General features: G+C 37.6%; 1 protein-coding gene across 1 annotated transcript in view; it reads left to right on the top strand.

Annotated features, from left to right (window-relative positions):
- hmgcll1 (3-hydroxymethyl-3-methylglutaryl-CoA lyase-like 1) overlaps positions 1-10,932 on the top strand; it is a 36,955-nt gene extending 26,023 nt beyond the window's left edge. Inside the window, exons 8-9 of the mRNA XM_049481095.1 lie at positions 5,439-5,564; positions 6,719-10,932. Of these exons, the coding sequence (XP_049337052.1) occupies positions 5,439-5,564; positions 6,719-6,817 (225 nt within the window). The 3' untranslated portion in view covers positions 6,818-10,932. The remainder of the gene's footprint in view (positions 1-5,438; positions 5,565-6,718) is intronic.
- Positions 10,933-15,287: the final 4,355 nt, after the last annotated feature.

The following is a 15,287-nucleotide window of genomic DNA, read 5'->3' as shown; positions in this document are numbered from 1 at the left end:
AAAAAGTGCATTAAAATGTATTATTAATTATCACCATTTTATTACTGACTGCCTACCTGTCCAGCCAGAAATTGATGGACATTTTTTTTTACATTTTGGAAAGTTAGGGGTTCCATGTTTTAAGCTTCATGTTTTATGTTTTGTCTGATTCTTTGTGCTGCAACCACTTTTCTGTAAAGCTACATTGTAAAAAAAAAAGAAAAAAAACACACTATGTAAATACATTTGGTTTGATTTATTTGAATACATAATAAAACTCATATATTAAAATGAAAGTACTGTCTTGTAGGCATTGTGGCCACTTATATATTTTCTTAACAATACACTTGAATTAAATTATGCATAAAATGTAAAAATATATTTAATATAAGTATAATTAATGAGTGGTTACAAGTAATCATAGCATGTTTTGTTAAGGCAGCTTTGTTGAGGTGCTTGGTAATGACTAGTAACATCTTAAAAACACTATTAATAATACTCAATAAACATGGCTATAAAGTTTGCTGCAGTTAGTCTACAGGTCTAGGTTCAGCAACAGTATGTGCTGAAAGAATGAGGTCAGCTGACTACCTGAATATACTGAATATAGACCAGATTATTCCATCAATGGATTTTTTTCTTCCCTGATGACACGAGCATATTCCAAGATGACAATGGCAGGATTCATGGGGTGGAATTGTGAAAGAGTGTTTCAGGAGTGATCTTCATTTTCACACATGGATTGTTCACCACAAAGTCTAGATCTTAACCTCATTGAGAATCTTTGGGATGTGCTGGATGGAGAAGACTTTGTGCAGTGGTCAGACTCTACCATCATCAATGCTGCTGCAAGATCTTGGTGAAAAATGAATGCAGCACTGGATTGACATAAATCTTGTGAATCTTATTGCAGAAGCTTTTTGAAACAATGACACAGTGATTGTGTGCAACAATTAAAGCTAAGGGCGGTCTAAAGAAATTTTTTGGTGCTGACTTTTTTTTTGGCCATGCAGTGTATTTAAAGCCATATTTATAGTTCTTTATAATGGCATTATTTTCTGTTATGAAAATGTTTATAGAGTCTAACAAACATTACATTCATAGACAGTGTTACTATAATTTCCATCCTTTGTGTTCTCTTACTCCTTAAGGTATATATATATATATATATATATATATATATATACTCTGTTACTTATTGTTATCCATAATCCATTTTTTCATAATACATTTTTCAGGGTTACTGGATGACAAGAAGGCCATAAATGCACGTTACTAAAAAACTGTACTTTGAACGTGATAAATGAAGCTGATGCGAAGGGAGTCTGCAAAGCAAAAGAACACAGGAGAACACTGTTACGCACTCTCCTCAATTTTCAGGCCTGGTTGGGATGAATCAGCGCTGACAGTTTGGATTTCCTGATCTCTAAACCCCGGATCTTCTTGATTTGGCACCCTGGCCTTTACTTCTTGTCCTTTTCAGATCTAGACCAAAGCCAGTTACACGCTGTCACTTAGCACTGGTTGTTTACACGATGAAGATTGTCTGCCCGGTGCAATATCCGCCACCGTCGTGACTCAGAAAAGCCAGGTCTGGAAATCTGCAGCTTGGTGCACAGCAGCATGGTTCCCTCCCCCATCCTGCCAACACAAACAGTAATTACAGCCTAGTCAGACAGGCCCTTGCTCTGAAACAGGACCTGGGCCATGAGAAAAAAGCGAGCAATTGAGGCTGCATTGTTAGCTAAAGTGAAGGGAGCTCCCTTTGTTTTTTCTTCCTGCTCTCGGTGCCCTGAAGGGCTCAGAATGCAGCTCCTCACTGATGGGTCCTGACACTTTGCAGAGGTCAGAGGCAGGATAGTGGCGTTAATTTCACCGCTCTGTAGGACACCCCTCCTTCCCTCCCACTACCACCACCACCTCCACCACCCTCCTCCTCTCCCGCTTCCACATCTGGCTTTGCCTGAGAAGCTGGAAAACGTATTTAATATTCTCCTGACAGTCGAGCGGGACATGAGGAAAACATTCTGATATCTTAATCTGCATTGCCCCTGTGAAATCAGAAAGAAAGAGACAAGCTTGACTTCGTAATTTGTAAGGACAAATACAAAGACTTCCAGAAGCTTCCGTAACAACCCCAGAGGCTGTAAGCCCACAGTCTCACAGGGATATGCAGCATGTGTCTGTTTACTCCAGCTGCATGGAGCCAGTAAGGCAGCAGACCTGCTGATAGAGGCCTGACTGTGTTCAGGACCTTTTTCATGGGTCAGCTGATTAAGAAAAACATCTGCTGGAAGAAAAAACAGGTAAATTAAGTGTTTATTGCTCTCTGCTCTGTACGTAACTCCATCTGTACACTGTGTGTATGTAATATTGTCATTCATCCAAACGTTTTAAATGTATTTGACTTGGATTAAAACCAATAAAAAATTCCATCAGATTTCTCTTCTCTCTCTGTAACTGACTGTGCTGGAAATCATTGGCTGGTGAATGTCTCTCACTGCACCGAAGCAGATTCCCTTAGAACATGTTATAAAGGTGAAGGTGTAAAATTGTTTCAGTAAAAATTCTATCTCAGTCTCCACACTGCACTACACCATACACACAAAAAAACATGCATCACACTACACACACATCTCCACACCACAACATTCTGCACATAGATGCATAGCACACACTCTGCTCCACATGACACATACTATAAACACACAACACTCTACACCCTCAGTATCTTTAGCAGAAAACGCATATCAGGTTTGAGGCACGGTGATGATCACCAAAGTGTCATTGCATGGCCTAGTTGAAAGAACATTGCAGTGATACAAGATAGTGTTGACAGTGCAGTTTGCATTTACCTGACTGAATAAATGGTAGCCAGTGCATTGGATTAGTTTTAGCCAAGATCTCATTTTCTGTGGTTGGTCTTTCTCCTCTCTCAGATCAGTTCAGCATTAGTCTTGCTTTCATATTCCTTTCTAACAGACATTACATATAGTCTTTAAAGCCTTTCACTGGTGGACTTGGTAGCATTAGGCGGTAACTTGTTAGTGTAGTATTATTATGCACTACACTACAGTGTCTGTTTTAAAGCTCATAAGTCAGCTGATACTACTTGGGACAGAATGGGCTCAGATGAAGTCTTTAGCAGTCAAGGATTGATTTAACACTGTGATTTTAATTGTGCTACTGTGTATTTGAGAAGTGAAGTGTGGAATGTTTCTTAGTCCCTATGAACAGTGTTTTTTTCAGAGTGAACACAAAGGGGAGCCTGTTTTTTTCAGCCAAATTGAACATTTGAGTGAAATGATTAAAATATCAAATCCTGAACTAAGTAGCATTTTGTCTGGGATTTTGGCTGAGCAGTCCAACAAAAGCTAAGACGAGCAGGAAAGCCTAGTACGCATCATTAAACCTCACATGGAGGCCAGACACTTGCGGTCTCGTTCTCACACGGCTGCAAATTTCACTGATTATGGATGTTGTGCAACTCAGACAGTTGCTAGGGAAGTTCAGAGAGGCAAGAGGCTCATTTTACAAAAGATTATTTTTTAATTTTTCATAGAGCCTTAATTACTCACCACCAAAAGTACAGTAGCATATTTTGCCTTGCATTGATTTATTCCACTGCCTTTTCCAGTGCCATTTCTCACAGGGGCTAACTCCAAACAATATTCAAGTGCATGAGCGTTTCTGGTTGAAAAAATATGAACAGTTTTTACACATAAGCATTCCCCTATATAGCAGTTCATACTGTTTTAATATTTTTGCTAGTTCAGACCATTCCATTAGCACATGGTGATTTGAGACGAGGACTTTGGGCTGGAGTTTAAGTGTCTTCTGATTTGTGGTAGGATCCCAGTCCCCCCTCTGGACAATAAAGGGTGGAGTTTCATCCTTCTTGTCTGAGGGTGGATTTCCTTACTTCTGTTTAATTGGGACTCAGACACAGATCCTATACAGTATCCAACAAAAGTGAGCACATCTCTCACTTCTGCATATACTGTATTATATATTTTTAAAGGACAACACTACAGAAATGAAACTTGGATATAATGTAGAGTAGTCAGTAACCAGCTTGAATTGCAATATAGATTTACCGTCTTCTTGACATTAGTAAACACAGTGAACATGTTTAAATTGTGTCAAATTACAATTACAATTACAATGGTACAGCTATAAATGGGGAGCAGGATGGTTAAATTTTGTTTTGTGTGCAATTCTCTCAGACAGATCACTGTATATTCAACATGGCAAAGAACTTTATGAGGATGTAAGAAACAGAATTGTTGCTCTCCACAAAGATGGCCTAGACAACAAGAAGTTTGTTATCACCATTAAAGTGAGCTACAGTATTGTGGTAAAGACAATACAGTAGTTTTCCAGGACAGGTTCTACTTGAAACACGGTCTCCCCAGGTTTGACCAATGCTGCCAGCATTGCTGAAGAGGCTGAGGAAGTAGGAGGTCCTCAGTCTTCAGGCCAAATAGCACACACTGCATCAACTTGATTGGTCTGCATGTTTGTTATTCTAGAGAGAAGCTCATGCACAAAACAGCCTATACAGTTTGTTGAAGACAAGCAGTTCAAGAGCATTCATTACTGGAACCATGATCTGTGGTCCGACAAGATCAAGATAAACATGGTGGCGCCCTGGTTAGTACCAAGAAAACTGTCCCTTGTCTACAGTCAAGCATGGTGGTGGTAGCATCATGATCTGGGGCTACATGAGTGCTACAGGCACTGAATTCCAACATGTTTTGTGACATTTTGAAGCAGAGCATGATCCCCTCCCTTTGGAATCTTGGCTGTATGGCAGTTTTACAACAGGATTCCAAGAGACTCCAAACAAAGCTCGAAGATGACAACATGCCTTGCTGAGGAAGCTGAAGTTAAATCTGATGGATTGGCTAAGCTATTTAGACATTAATGTCTTTGTGTACGGTAAATCTGTGCTGATATACAAGCTGTACACAAGCTGTAAGTTTCACTTCTATAGTGTTGTCCCATGAAAAGATCTAATTAAATATTTGTAGAAATGTGAGAGGTGTACTTACTTTTGTTGGGTAGCATAGAGACCTTTTGTACTGCTGGACACTCTAAACTACCATGTATCGACAGACAGATTCATTGTATGCATAAGCATAGTTGATTAATAAAGGCTCATTTTCTGTTGCTTCCCCACACAGGTCTATAATCCTGGCTGTTAGACTACAATAGCAACATAACAGGGTTTGCATAATCCTTAGTTTGACTGGACTTCCAAGAAAAGCTACAGAAGAAAGCGCAGGTGCTCTGTAATGTACCAGATGTTCCATACATGTCCAAATCCAAGAAACAGAGCCGCAGAGAAAATGCAGCACAGGGCAGCAGAAGATAATGCACAGCATTGTTCTCAGGTTTTGCACCCTCAAGCCATGGAGTTGGGTATTGATTGCCTGTTTTTCGTGTCTCGTTGGCAGATGGGGGTTTCTGTGGTGGATTCCTCAGTTGCAGGTCTTGGAGGCTGCCCATATGCCAAGGGGGCATCCGGTAATGTTTCAACAGAAGACGTTGTGTACATGCTGCAAGGAATGGGCATTGAAACAGTAAGTGGATTCTTTTCTTATTTTATCTTCAGTTACAGAGGGAGCACTGATTGTTAGTTACAGCATCTGGTTGTTGTTTTTTTTTTCTTTTTAATTAAATATGTTGATGCATCAATTAAAAAAAAATAAAAACTAAGTATATGATAGCCAACATGAGGTCAGGCATGCTTATTTAAGGCTGTGAAAGTGTTTTAAGCAAGACCATTTGAATGAGGTGATGTACAGTGCAGTCAAATTTAACATGGATTTTGTTTAAATACACTGCAAATTTCTTATTCTAATGAATGCTGCATTCAGCTGTTTTAATCTGCACCCATTGCTGACACAAGTGAGCAAATGCACACACAACTTTTGTAGTACTAGTAGAAAAGTACTGCGAATTAAATAGAACGCTCTTGAGCAAATAACCATGAATTGGCACCATGTGGTTATAAAGACCCCAGTATTGAGCTGTGAAGCAGTGTAGAACTGTTCTCTGGAATGAATTGGGGAGTTGGGGATGAGGTAGTGTGTAATCACCTTCACCCAACACCCTGACATTACTGATGCTCCTGCAACCAAATGATATCATTCTAACCGAATGCTTTTAATATACTTGCTTTTAGAAGAAATTATATATATATAATTTTCATAATATATAGGCAATGTCTCAATATGTTATTCTATATAGTAACATTAAATATACAATGCTGAATAATTCAGTATACATTGAAAGGCTGGCATACAGAAAGTATGGCTGGTTAAAACCACAGGGGAGAAAAAGTACAATATAAAAAGTACAATAAGCAAAATGATATACAGAAATTTTAAACTATTTCTCCTCATATTGTTGAATTTATCGTTGTTGATTATAACCACTAAAACAAGAGAATACCTTCAGATCTGATTAGTGTTCTCTAAAATAATTGTTGGGAACTTTTTAAAAGTTGTTCACATTTCCCTAAAGAAACCTCTGAGCCTGTGTTTTGCTGAATTGTTCCCAGCACTTATAAACCTGATATACTAGTGAACTGTGTTTGTGGTAATTATGGTCTACGGTTTCTTCCACACCCTTATCTACACTCGTCTGACAGCCAGCTGAGTTTCTTTTTCTATTGCACCCCCTGCTGTAAATCTGACCTAACTACTGCTGTTCAACCCTTACTGTCCTGCAGGGTGTGGATTTGTCCAAAGTTATAGAAGCTGGAGAATTCATCTGCCGAGCTCTAAACCGCCCCACCAACTCCAAAGTTGCCCGAGCCACTAAAGCTTAGGCCAGCATTTACCAACATGTCAGACTAACATATTTCATTCCTTTAGTTATTTTACAGCTGTCATTTCATTTGGTGGTTACTGTGTTACTATACTGTACTCAGAGATCTCCCTTCATTTACTGATTTTTTTTGTGTCAAAATGTTAACTATGTAGATGTACATTATTTATTTTCACTATAAGATTAGATAAATAAGATATAATATAATAAAATTCCAATTCCCAAAACTGTACTAAGTACTGAACTAACGATAAACAAAAAAGGCCGGGTCTCTAAGTACCGCAACTGTGTCCTGGTGATGCTATGGAAATGTAAGAGAGCATAGGTAGCCCCTCTCATTAAGTAGGAGACTTGTCCTTTAGCTTTTCATCCTACAATTTAGCAGCAGAATTGACAGTTAGCATTCTATGACATTTTACATTTAATAACACTTTGGGGGCAGTTTAAAAAGATTTAATTGGATATATTCATGTGTGTCTGACAATCCTTTACCCTCTCAGTTAGTTGCTAGTAACACTGTGTGATAATTAAGCCTGTCTGGATGTTGAGAATCAGTGATGGCCTACTTGGGGAGAAAAAAGTTGGTGTAAAAAAGCTGTCTGGCTGTAGGAAGACAACTCTAAAAACAGGTGGAGCTAATACAGAAGTCTAATTAAGATTCATACTTAGTAAAGCAAATAAACAAGAAAGAAAAGCATTTAATGAGATATTTTAAATAAATCTCTGACCTGAACATCAGTGAAAGTAAACTACTAAAAGTAAACTTTTAGTTCAGAATTTAGTACAGAGTTCCTATAAAGGAACGTGTTCCTCTGATGCCGGTCTGGGTGGTGTGTACATTGCTGCTGTATGAATATCTGCTCTGTTTGTTGGGACTGAGACTGAGGACACCCTGCTTGGGAAAGTTAATCTTCATGTTTCAGTGGGGGTCTTCCCCAGTTCATTTCCTGCCCAATGTGGTTGCAATTAGACGGAAGCCAAAGCGGGGTCACGCGGGTCACAGCAGGTTTAAACCAGTAAGAGCTTGATCATTATTTTCCTCACTAAACATTTTCATTTCCTAACAGACTTGAGGGAGTAGGTCTGCAAACGTAAACATGCTGAGGCCTTAGTCTCCATCCTCCCAAACAACTGCAGTATATCACCAAACTGCTGTATATTCCAGTGTTACAACTCATTTATAACCGGCTTAAACTTTAACCTTGAATGCTGCTGACTCAAATATATCAAATATACCCTGCAGTTTTCTTAATGATGCATACCAGCGTCCAAACACAAGGTCAAGACATCGAAACATCAGCTGACCTGCCAATCAGAGGCCTTTCAATTGTTTTTTTTTTTCATGAGTCAGCTGACCAAGATAAACAGCAGCAAGGAGAACAGGTAAATAATATATATTTACTACTTCCTGCTCTGAAGATAACATCAGCTCTTAAATATGTGCAGTATATGCAATCTTCTAATGAAGAAAAAAATATAAACTAAATATGATTTAACCTAAAATATGTGTTTTGCATCTGAACTTCTCTCTATATAAGTGATTGTTGAAATATTTAAAGGATTTTTAGTTTTCAGTTTAAGTTTATAATATACTGAGACTTATGTCTACTAAAACATGTGCCATACAGTTCCTTCTTAATGATGAGTATTAATGTTTTACCAAAAAAAAAACAATCAGGTTTACATTGTCAGGGAAATAAGTGAAGTTTTGCATCCCGATGCTTTCTGGAGATACTGAAGATAGAATAAGAATGATGAGATCAAACACTAGAAGTCGATAGTCATTTAAAACAGGATACAAGTTTACACACTATCCTCAGCTTACTCTTAACTACATCCTGGTCTTCCCTGAAGGAGATTTTTTAAACTTTACTGTTAAATTGTTTGGTTTATTAAACTTTAGTATAATATATACATTTTCAAATTCTGTCCTCAGCCTGACCTCAGGTTCACTGTAAGATATAAAATGTGCCAAAACAAAACGATGCTTCAAAATGAAGTATTTTTCATTAAGGTTTGAATTTAGGTCTTCCGTCTTTGAGCTGACCGTGAAGCGTGAATGTATGCAACATAAAAACACCTGACATGACGTAGAAAATATGGTATAGTGATCATCAACATTTGATGTAGCTTCCAAAACAACATTTACTCAGTGAGTTTCCACATCAAAAAATGACCCAAATTTGTTCATTTTTAAACTGTTTTTCAATCATCATTAACATAACTGTTTACATCAGCTTCGGTACAATGAACCATTATTCAGAAACTTTGAAACCTCAGTGGCTTTTCTCTTTATTATGACTATATAGAAAGAAAAAAAAATCAGCCACTTTAGAAAAAAACATTTTAGCAAGAAATGTAACAACCTTGACTTTAGTGAACAAACTTTTATGGGAATTGAAAGTTAAATATGGTAAAGTTTGTTGATCTTGTTCATTTTTTTTAACATGCCAAAATGTGCAAAAAAATACCCAACCGTCCTGCTGATTTTAGAGTTAGAGTAGATTAGAGTTTCTCTGTGTAACACAATCAGAAAGGGAGTGGAATGTACAGGGGTTGGACAATGAAACTGAAACACCTGGTTTTAGACCACAATAATATATTACAGTTCTTGCTGAAACAGGAGAGTTGAGGTGCACATTATATTCTGCCGCTCCAATTTAGCCATGAAACCTCCCACACTAAAATGGTTTAGATTTTTCTTTTCTCCCTGAATAATAAAACCTTCAAAATGTTTCACTTTCATTGTCCAACTCCTGTAGTTGTGTAGTAGAATGAATATTGACTTCTAATATTTCTTGTTAGAAGTTATTTCAATGTTAGACAGCTAAACATGTACACACACCTGTGTATAATACAGGCTATGACTTATTGACTGCATTACAGTTCGCTGAACAATGTTCTAAGCTTCTTTTCTTTGGGAGAAATCAATTCCTGTCTGCCTTAATCTACATACAGTAAATGTCTCAGTAAGTGTCAAATTTTAGCACTCATAGTGTTAATTTAACACTAAAAGTACAAAATTTGCTAATATCTTTAAAATATTATTTTTGCTGAAACTTTGCTTGGTGTTAATTGTAAACTAGTTAAGAAAGAGCATTTTCTTATGGTTATGGGCATTTGATATCATTCTGCAAAATAATGTTAAGTGCAAAACATTAGCAGGACATTCTAAGATCTTTATGAGGACAATTTATCATGAACTGGGTTGTATATTGTGTATTATGTAGGTTTCCAATGCCCTTAAATAGAATTTGAGCAAGAGGAATGAGGAAACATTCTGAACAATGGGAAATGTTGAGTTAAAAATAGCTAAAGTTTAACTGTAACAGAGCACCAGAAAACATCAGAAAAACATCTATTACAGTGTTAACACCTTTCTAAAACATTTTCATTATCTGCCTTAACTTTATTATTTTTTAACTTGAATTATTTGTATTGTAAATTGCTTTCTTAATGCTGAAAATATTCTATGTGCTTTAGTGATTAGACAAGCCAGATTTCTATTCCAGTTTCTATTTTGCTACTAAAATCATACACCACAGTGTTTAAATACTAACAGTTTTGAAACAGATACGTTTAGAAGATGTCTTGCACATGCAGGAAACTGATACTGCTTTCATCTCAGCATGCCCTGAATGCAGTAAACATGATGCCTTACAGCATTTTTTGTCTGATGTAGTCCTTCCTCTGCTATATTCACATTATTAATGTAGTCTCCTGGTGTTTATAATGCACTGCTATCTGTACCCTGGACTGGGATATATAGTGTTAAGTGGTTAACCACCTGTGTGTTTGCATTTATCTGAGAGTGTAATAGATAGAGGGCTTTTCAGTCTCTGGTGAATGGCAGCAGGAGGAAAGGCAAACAGAACAGTACAGCAGGTTATTGCACCAGACTATTATATCTTTAGCCCTGAACTGTGTGCATTGGGGTGAGGCAAAACCCATTAAATAAAATACATATTTGTATGTTTGCATGTCATGATTGAGTATAAGCTTGGTATAAGCTGTGTGATTTCAAACCTTTACAGCAATGTAATAAATATTTATTTATTTGTTGTGTGTCTGGGAACAGTGCTGACATTTACCAATAAATGATGCGTTTGGCTTCAACTACATGAGTGTAATTTATTGTGTCAAATTAAAGGTATGGTTTGTCAAAAACAAATGAACCCTTAAATGTAGTCTGCCAGCCTAGACAGGTAAAGATAATGTAGTGAACAATAAATTCATTTCTATATGATTAAATTAAATTAGTATTTAATCCCCTGCCGACCAGCAAAAATTCTAACCCCCACAGGTTAATGTGCCCATGAGGCACAAATCAGTACTGTCCCTTTTAGAGAGTACTCTAAATTAGAGGTCTGCGCAGGACTGTTTTTTTAAACCCGCTCCTGCCCACTCCCACGTGTTTTAATCCCGCTCCCGCCCGCCACATAAACATTTCTGCCACTACTGCCCTGCGGTCCTAATAGGAATTGAATGAATTACATTTAGTGCTTCAAATTTACTTGTGTATTTATTAAAACAGCAATTCAGTGCTGAATAGTGCTGTACCGTTTCTTACCACAACCCAAACACATGCCCTCAGGTGAATTGGAGATGCTGAAAATCTCCCATCGGTGTGTGTGTGTGTGTGTGTGTGTCGGTCCATCCTCCACTTTAAGATTTTTAATGAGGGTTTTCCCTGCATGGGAATCATTGCGTGATTATTACAATTTTCTTAATTATTTATCAAATTGCGTGAGCGGGACTACATGTTAATGTGATCTCGCTCCCGCATCGCCTGGATTGGTTAAACTCCCGGGACTCTTGCTGGAGTGCAGACCTCTACTCTAAATCTCATCTGAGTATAAAAGACCCTGCCACAGAATCAGTTTCTTCCATTCAAACCTCCCCACCATTAGGGGCAAGACCACAGAGCTGTGAAAGAACATCCAGGACAAGACTGTAGACCTTAACTAGGCTGGAATGAGCTACGAGGCCTTAAGCAAGAAGGAGAAATGTCAGCTTGTTAATGATCTCAAGGGAGCTGGAAGCACAGTCACACTATTGTGATCCTACAGTAACTCTGCTGAGGAAGCTTCCGCCTGTCTCACACATCTGACCTCTGTGCTTATAAACAAAAAAAAATAATAATAATAAAATAAAATGTGTCTTTGTAAGTGACTAAACCTCTAATAACGGATTTTCCACTGTACATCTGCACCCCTCTACAATTACAGTACATCATAAAGGTGAAACAGTAAAGACAGAAACACAATGCTGAGCAGATTAATTACAGTTGCTGCAGTCTGCATCTTTATGCACATAGTTACATTTTTAGAAAGTGTGCACCAGATCAACAAACAAATTAAAATATTAATCAAAGACAACACAAGTAAACACAAACTGCAGTTTTTAAATAAAAAAAAATATTATTAAGGGATAAAAAAAATCCAAACCTACATGCCCCTGTGTGAAAAAGTATTTGCCCCTAAACCTATAACTGGTTGTTCCACTCTTCAACTCAACAACTGCAATCAAGCATTGCTGCACCTTGCAATGAGTCACACAGAGCTGTGGAGGAATTTTTGTCCACTCTTCTTTGCAGTATTTTTGTTTTTTTATTACCACATTGGAAGGTTTTGAGCATGAATCGCCTTTTAATGGTGGCATCTTAACAAGATTCAGGTCAGGACATTGACTAGGCCACTCCAAAGTCTTAATTTTTTTTCTTCAGCCATTCCGAGGTGGACTTGATTATGTGTTTGGATCATTGTCCTGCTGCAGAACCCAAGATAGTTTAAGCTAGAGGTCAAGAACAGATGGCCGGACAAGGTTTTTTGGTAGGTGTGATAAACCACAGTTATGTTTTATAACTGGGGCAAACTCTTTTTTACACAGGGCCAAGTAGGTTTCGATTTTTTTTCTCCCTGAATAATAAAACCTTCATTTAAAAACTGTATTTTGTGCTGACTTGTTATGTCTTTGACTAATATTGAACTACATGCAAAAAAAAAAGGAATTATAAAGGGGCAAACACTTTTGTGAAGATTCAATACTGAGGCATAAATTGGCCTTTATGAAGCAGTTTAATGATAAAAAGGCTACAACAGGTCCTGACCTTGCCAGGATATTGATGGCCCACTGATAACTGATAGCATTTAGGTGTGCTGGTACATTTTATCCATCCGAATAAAACACAGTACAGTACTGCACTGTTTATACCTGATTGGATGCAGTTATCTGAATAGGCTCTATTTGTTAGTTTACAGACTCAGCAGTTAAGTAATATTATTAATTACTCATGTGTTTTTTGACAGTGTATGATATACTGCTAACTGCAGTGGTGAACTATGACTGTTAAGGCTAGATCTTTAATACAGGTCATCAGTCGCGCCTCTATATCCAAAACTGTTTGCATTGGATTTGATTGTCAGATGGACATCTGTAATAAAATAATTGCATCACATTGTCAGATAATCACATTTATAAGTTTAGTTTAAACAGTCAAAAAGACACAGGCTCTTAGTTTGCAGTGAAGATAAGTTTTATTTTACAGCTTTATTAGATTTTTATTTTATAATTCAGAAAGTTTTATCATTTCTGTAGGAATATATAAGCAACTGTGCTAACTGACTAAATTTGGATAAGGACAAACATGTAAATTTAATGCTTTATAGTAAACAAGTGATGTGGATGATAAGCTGCCCTGTTAGTATTTTTGAAAAGCTGCTATTATTCTACAAAAAACCCACAATGAACACAAAATAGTTAATAGTTAAAATGAATAGAATCAGCAATATTTTTTAGCAATCAATAGCAGACACATACACTTGAAATGATCTTCTGTGCTTTTTCTGCAGCGCATATTTACCAAGCTCTGTTGTGGAGGAGACGTGGACTGTGGGGTTATTTAGACTGTGAGAGTAATTGGGACTGTGGGGGTAATTGGGACACTTCAGAACAGTGTCAATGCAGATCAATAACAGTCAAATGCAAGAAATAACAGTCTAATTTATATTACAGTGCAAAATCCTTATTACACAAACTAAACCAAAAACATGCTTCGGGAATCTGTGCAATATAATCAACAACGTCTGCTGTATAAATATCTGTAATCAGTATTTAATTAGGCTTTCAGACACTGAGATAATCATATATCAAATATATAACATAATATACAGTAGCTCTGAAAAAATCACAGTCTGCACATTAGACACAGCAATACCTTTTTTAAGCAACCCATATTTATTCATTATGGCCTGTCCAGTACTTTTCTTGGAACTGGAGTGTGGTACATAAACTATTTGCATAAAACACTTCTAGTAGGGGAAATACAGGGTTTGGACAATGAAACTGAAGCACCGGCTTTTAGACCACAATAACTTATTGTCCTGATGGACAGTTCTGGTGGAAACAGGAGAGTGGAGGTAAACATTGAATTCTGCCGTGATTTGGGCAGCCGTGGTTTTACGATTTTTTGATACAATTCGGGTCAGCACCCGAACATCCCTTTCAGACAGCTTCCTCTTGTTCCACAGTTAATCCTGTTGGATGTGGTTGGTCCTTCTTGGTGGTATACTGACATTACTCTGAATATCGTGGCTCTTGATACATCACAAAGACTTGCTGTCTTGGTCAGAGATGCGGCAGAAAGACGTGCACCAACAATTTGTCCTCAGTTTTTTTACTTTGGTATGTCACCCACAATGTTGTGTGTATTGCAACATTTTGAGCAAATCTGTGCTCTTACCCTGCTAATTGAACATTCACACTCTGCTCTTACTGGTGCAATATGCAATTAATGAAGATTGGCCACCAGGCTGCTCCAATTTAGCCATGAAACCTCCCACACTAAAATGACACGTGTTCATTGCCCAACCCCTGTAAGTATTAAATATGCTGCTGATTTTGCAAGTTTAATTAGCATTTTTATTGCATTAAATCAGTTTTTGCAGTTTTGCAGTATAACTTAATATTTGTACCTTTGTTTGCAATTACAGAGTACACTTTTTTTTGCACACACTGCAGCAGGGATTTTGGCCCTCTTCTACATACACATCTTCTCCAGATCTTTCAGGTTTTGGGGCTGTCACTGGGCAACACTGAGTTTCAGCTTGGCCACTCCAGTACCTCGAAATGCTTCTTATAAAGCCACTCCTTAAATGCCCTGGCTGTATGTTTCAGGTTACTGTCATGCTGAAAGACCCAGCCACAAACCATCTTCAATGCTCTTACTGATGGAGGGAGGTTGTTTGGCCAAAATCTTGTGACACATGACCCCATCCATCCTCCCTTCAATAAAGCGCAGTCATCCTGTCCCTTGTGCAGAAAAGCACCACCTCAGTGATGATGATGTTTCCACCCCCATGCTTCATGTTTGGCACAGTGTTCATGGGGTTGTACTATTTGTTTTTTCCTTTGAACACGGTGAGTGGAGTTGATACCAAAAAGCTCTATTTTGATCTCATCTGACCACATGA

Source organism: Astyanax mexicanus, chromosome 7 (assembly GCF_023375975.1).
Source record: "Astyanax mexicanus isolate ESR-SI-001 chromosome 7, AstMex3_surface, whole genome shotgun sequence".
NCBI classification, from domain to species: Eukaryota; Metazoa; Chordata; class Actinopteri; order Characiformes; family Acestrorhamphidae; genus Astyanax; species Astyanax mexicanus.
The sequence above is the reverse complement of the archived record's forward strand: the minus strand, read 5'-3'. Positions and strand labels throughout refer to the sequence as shown.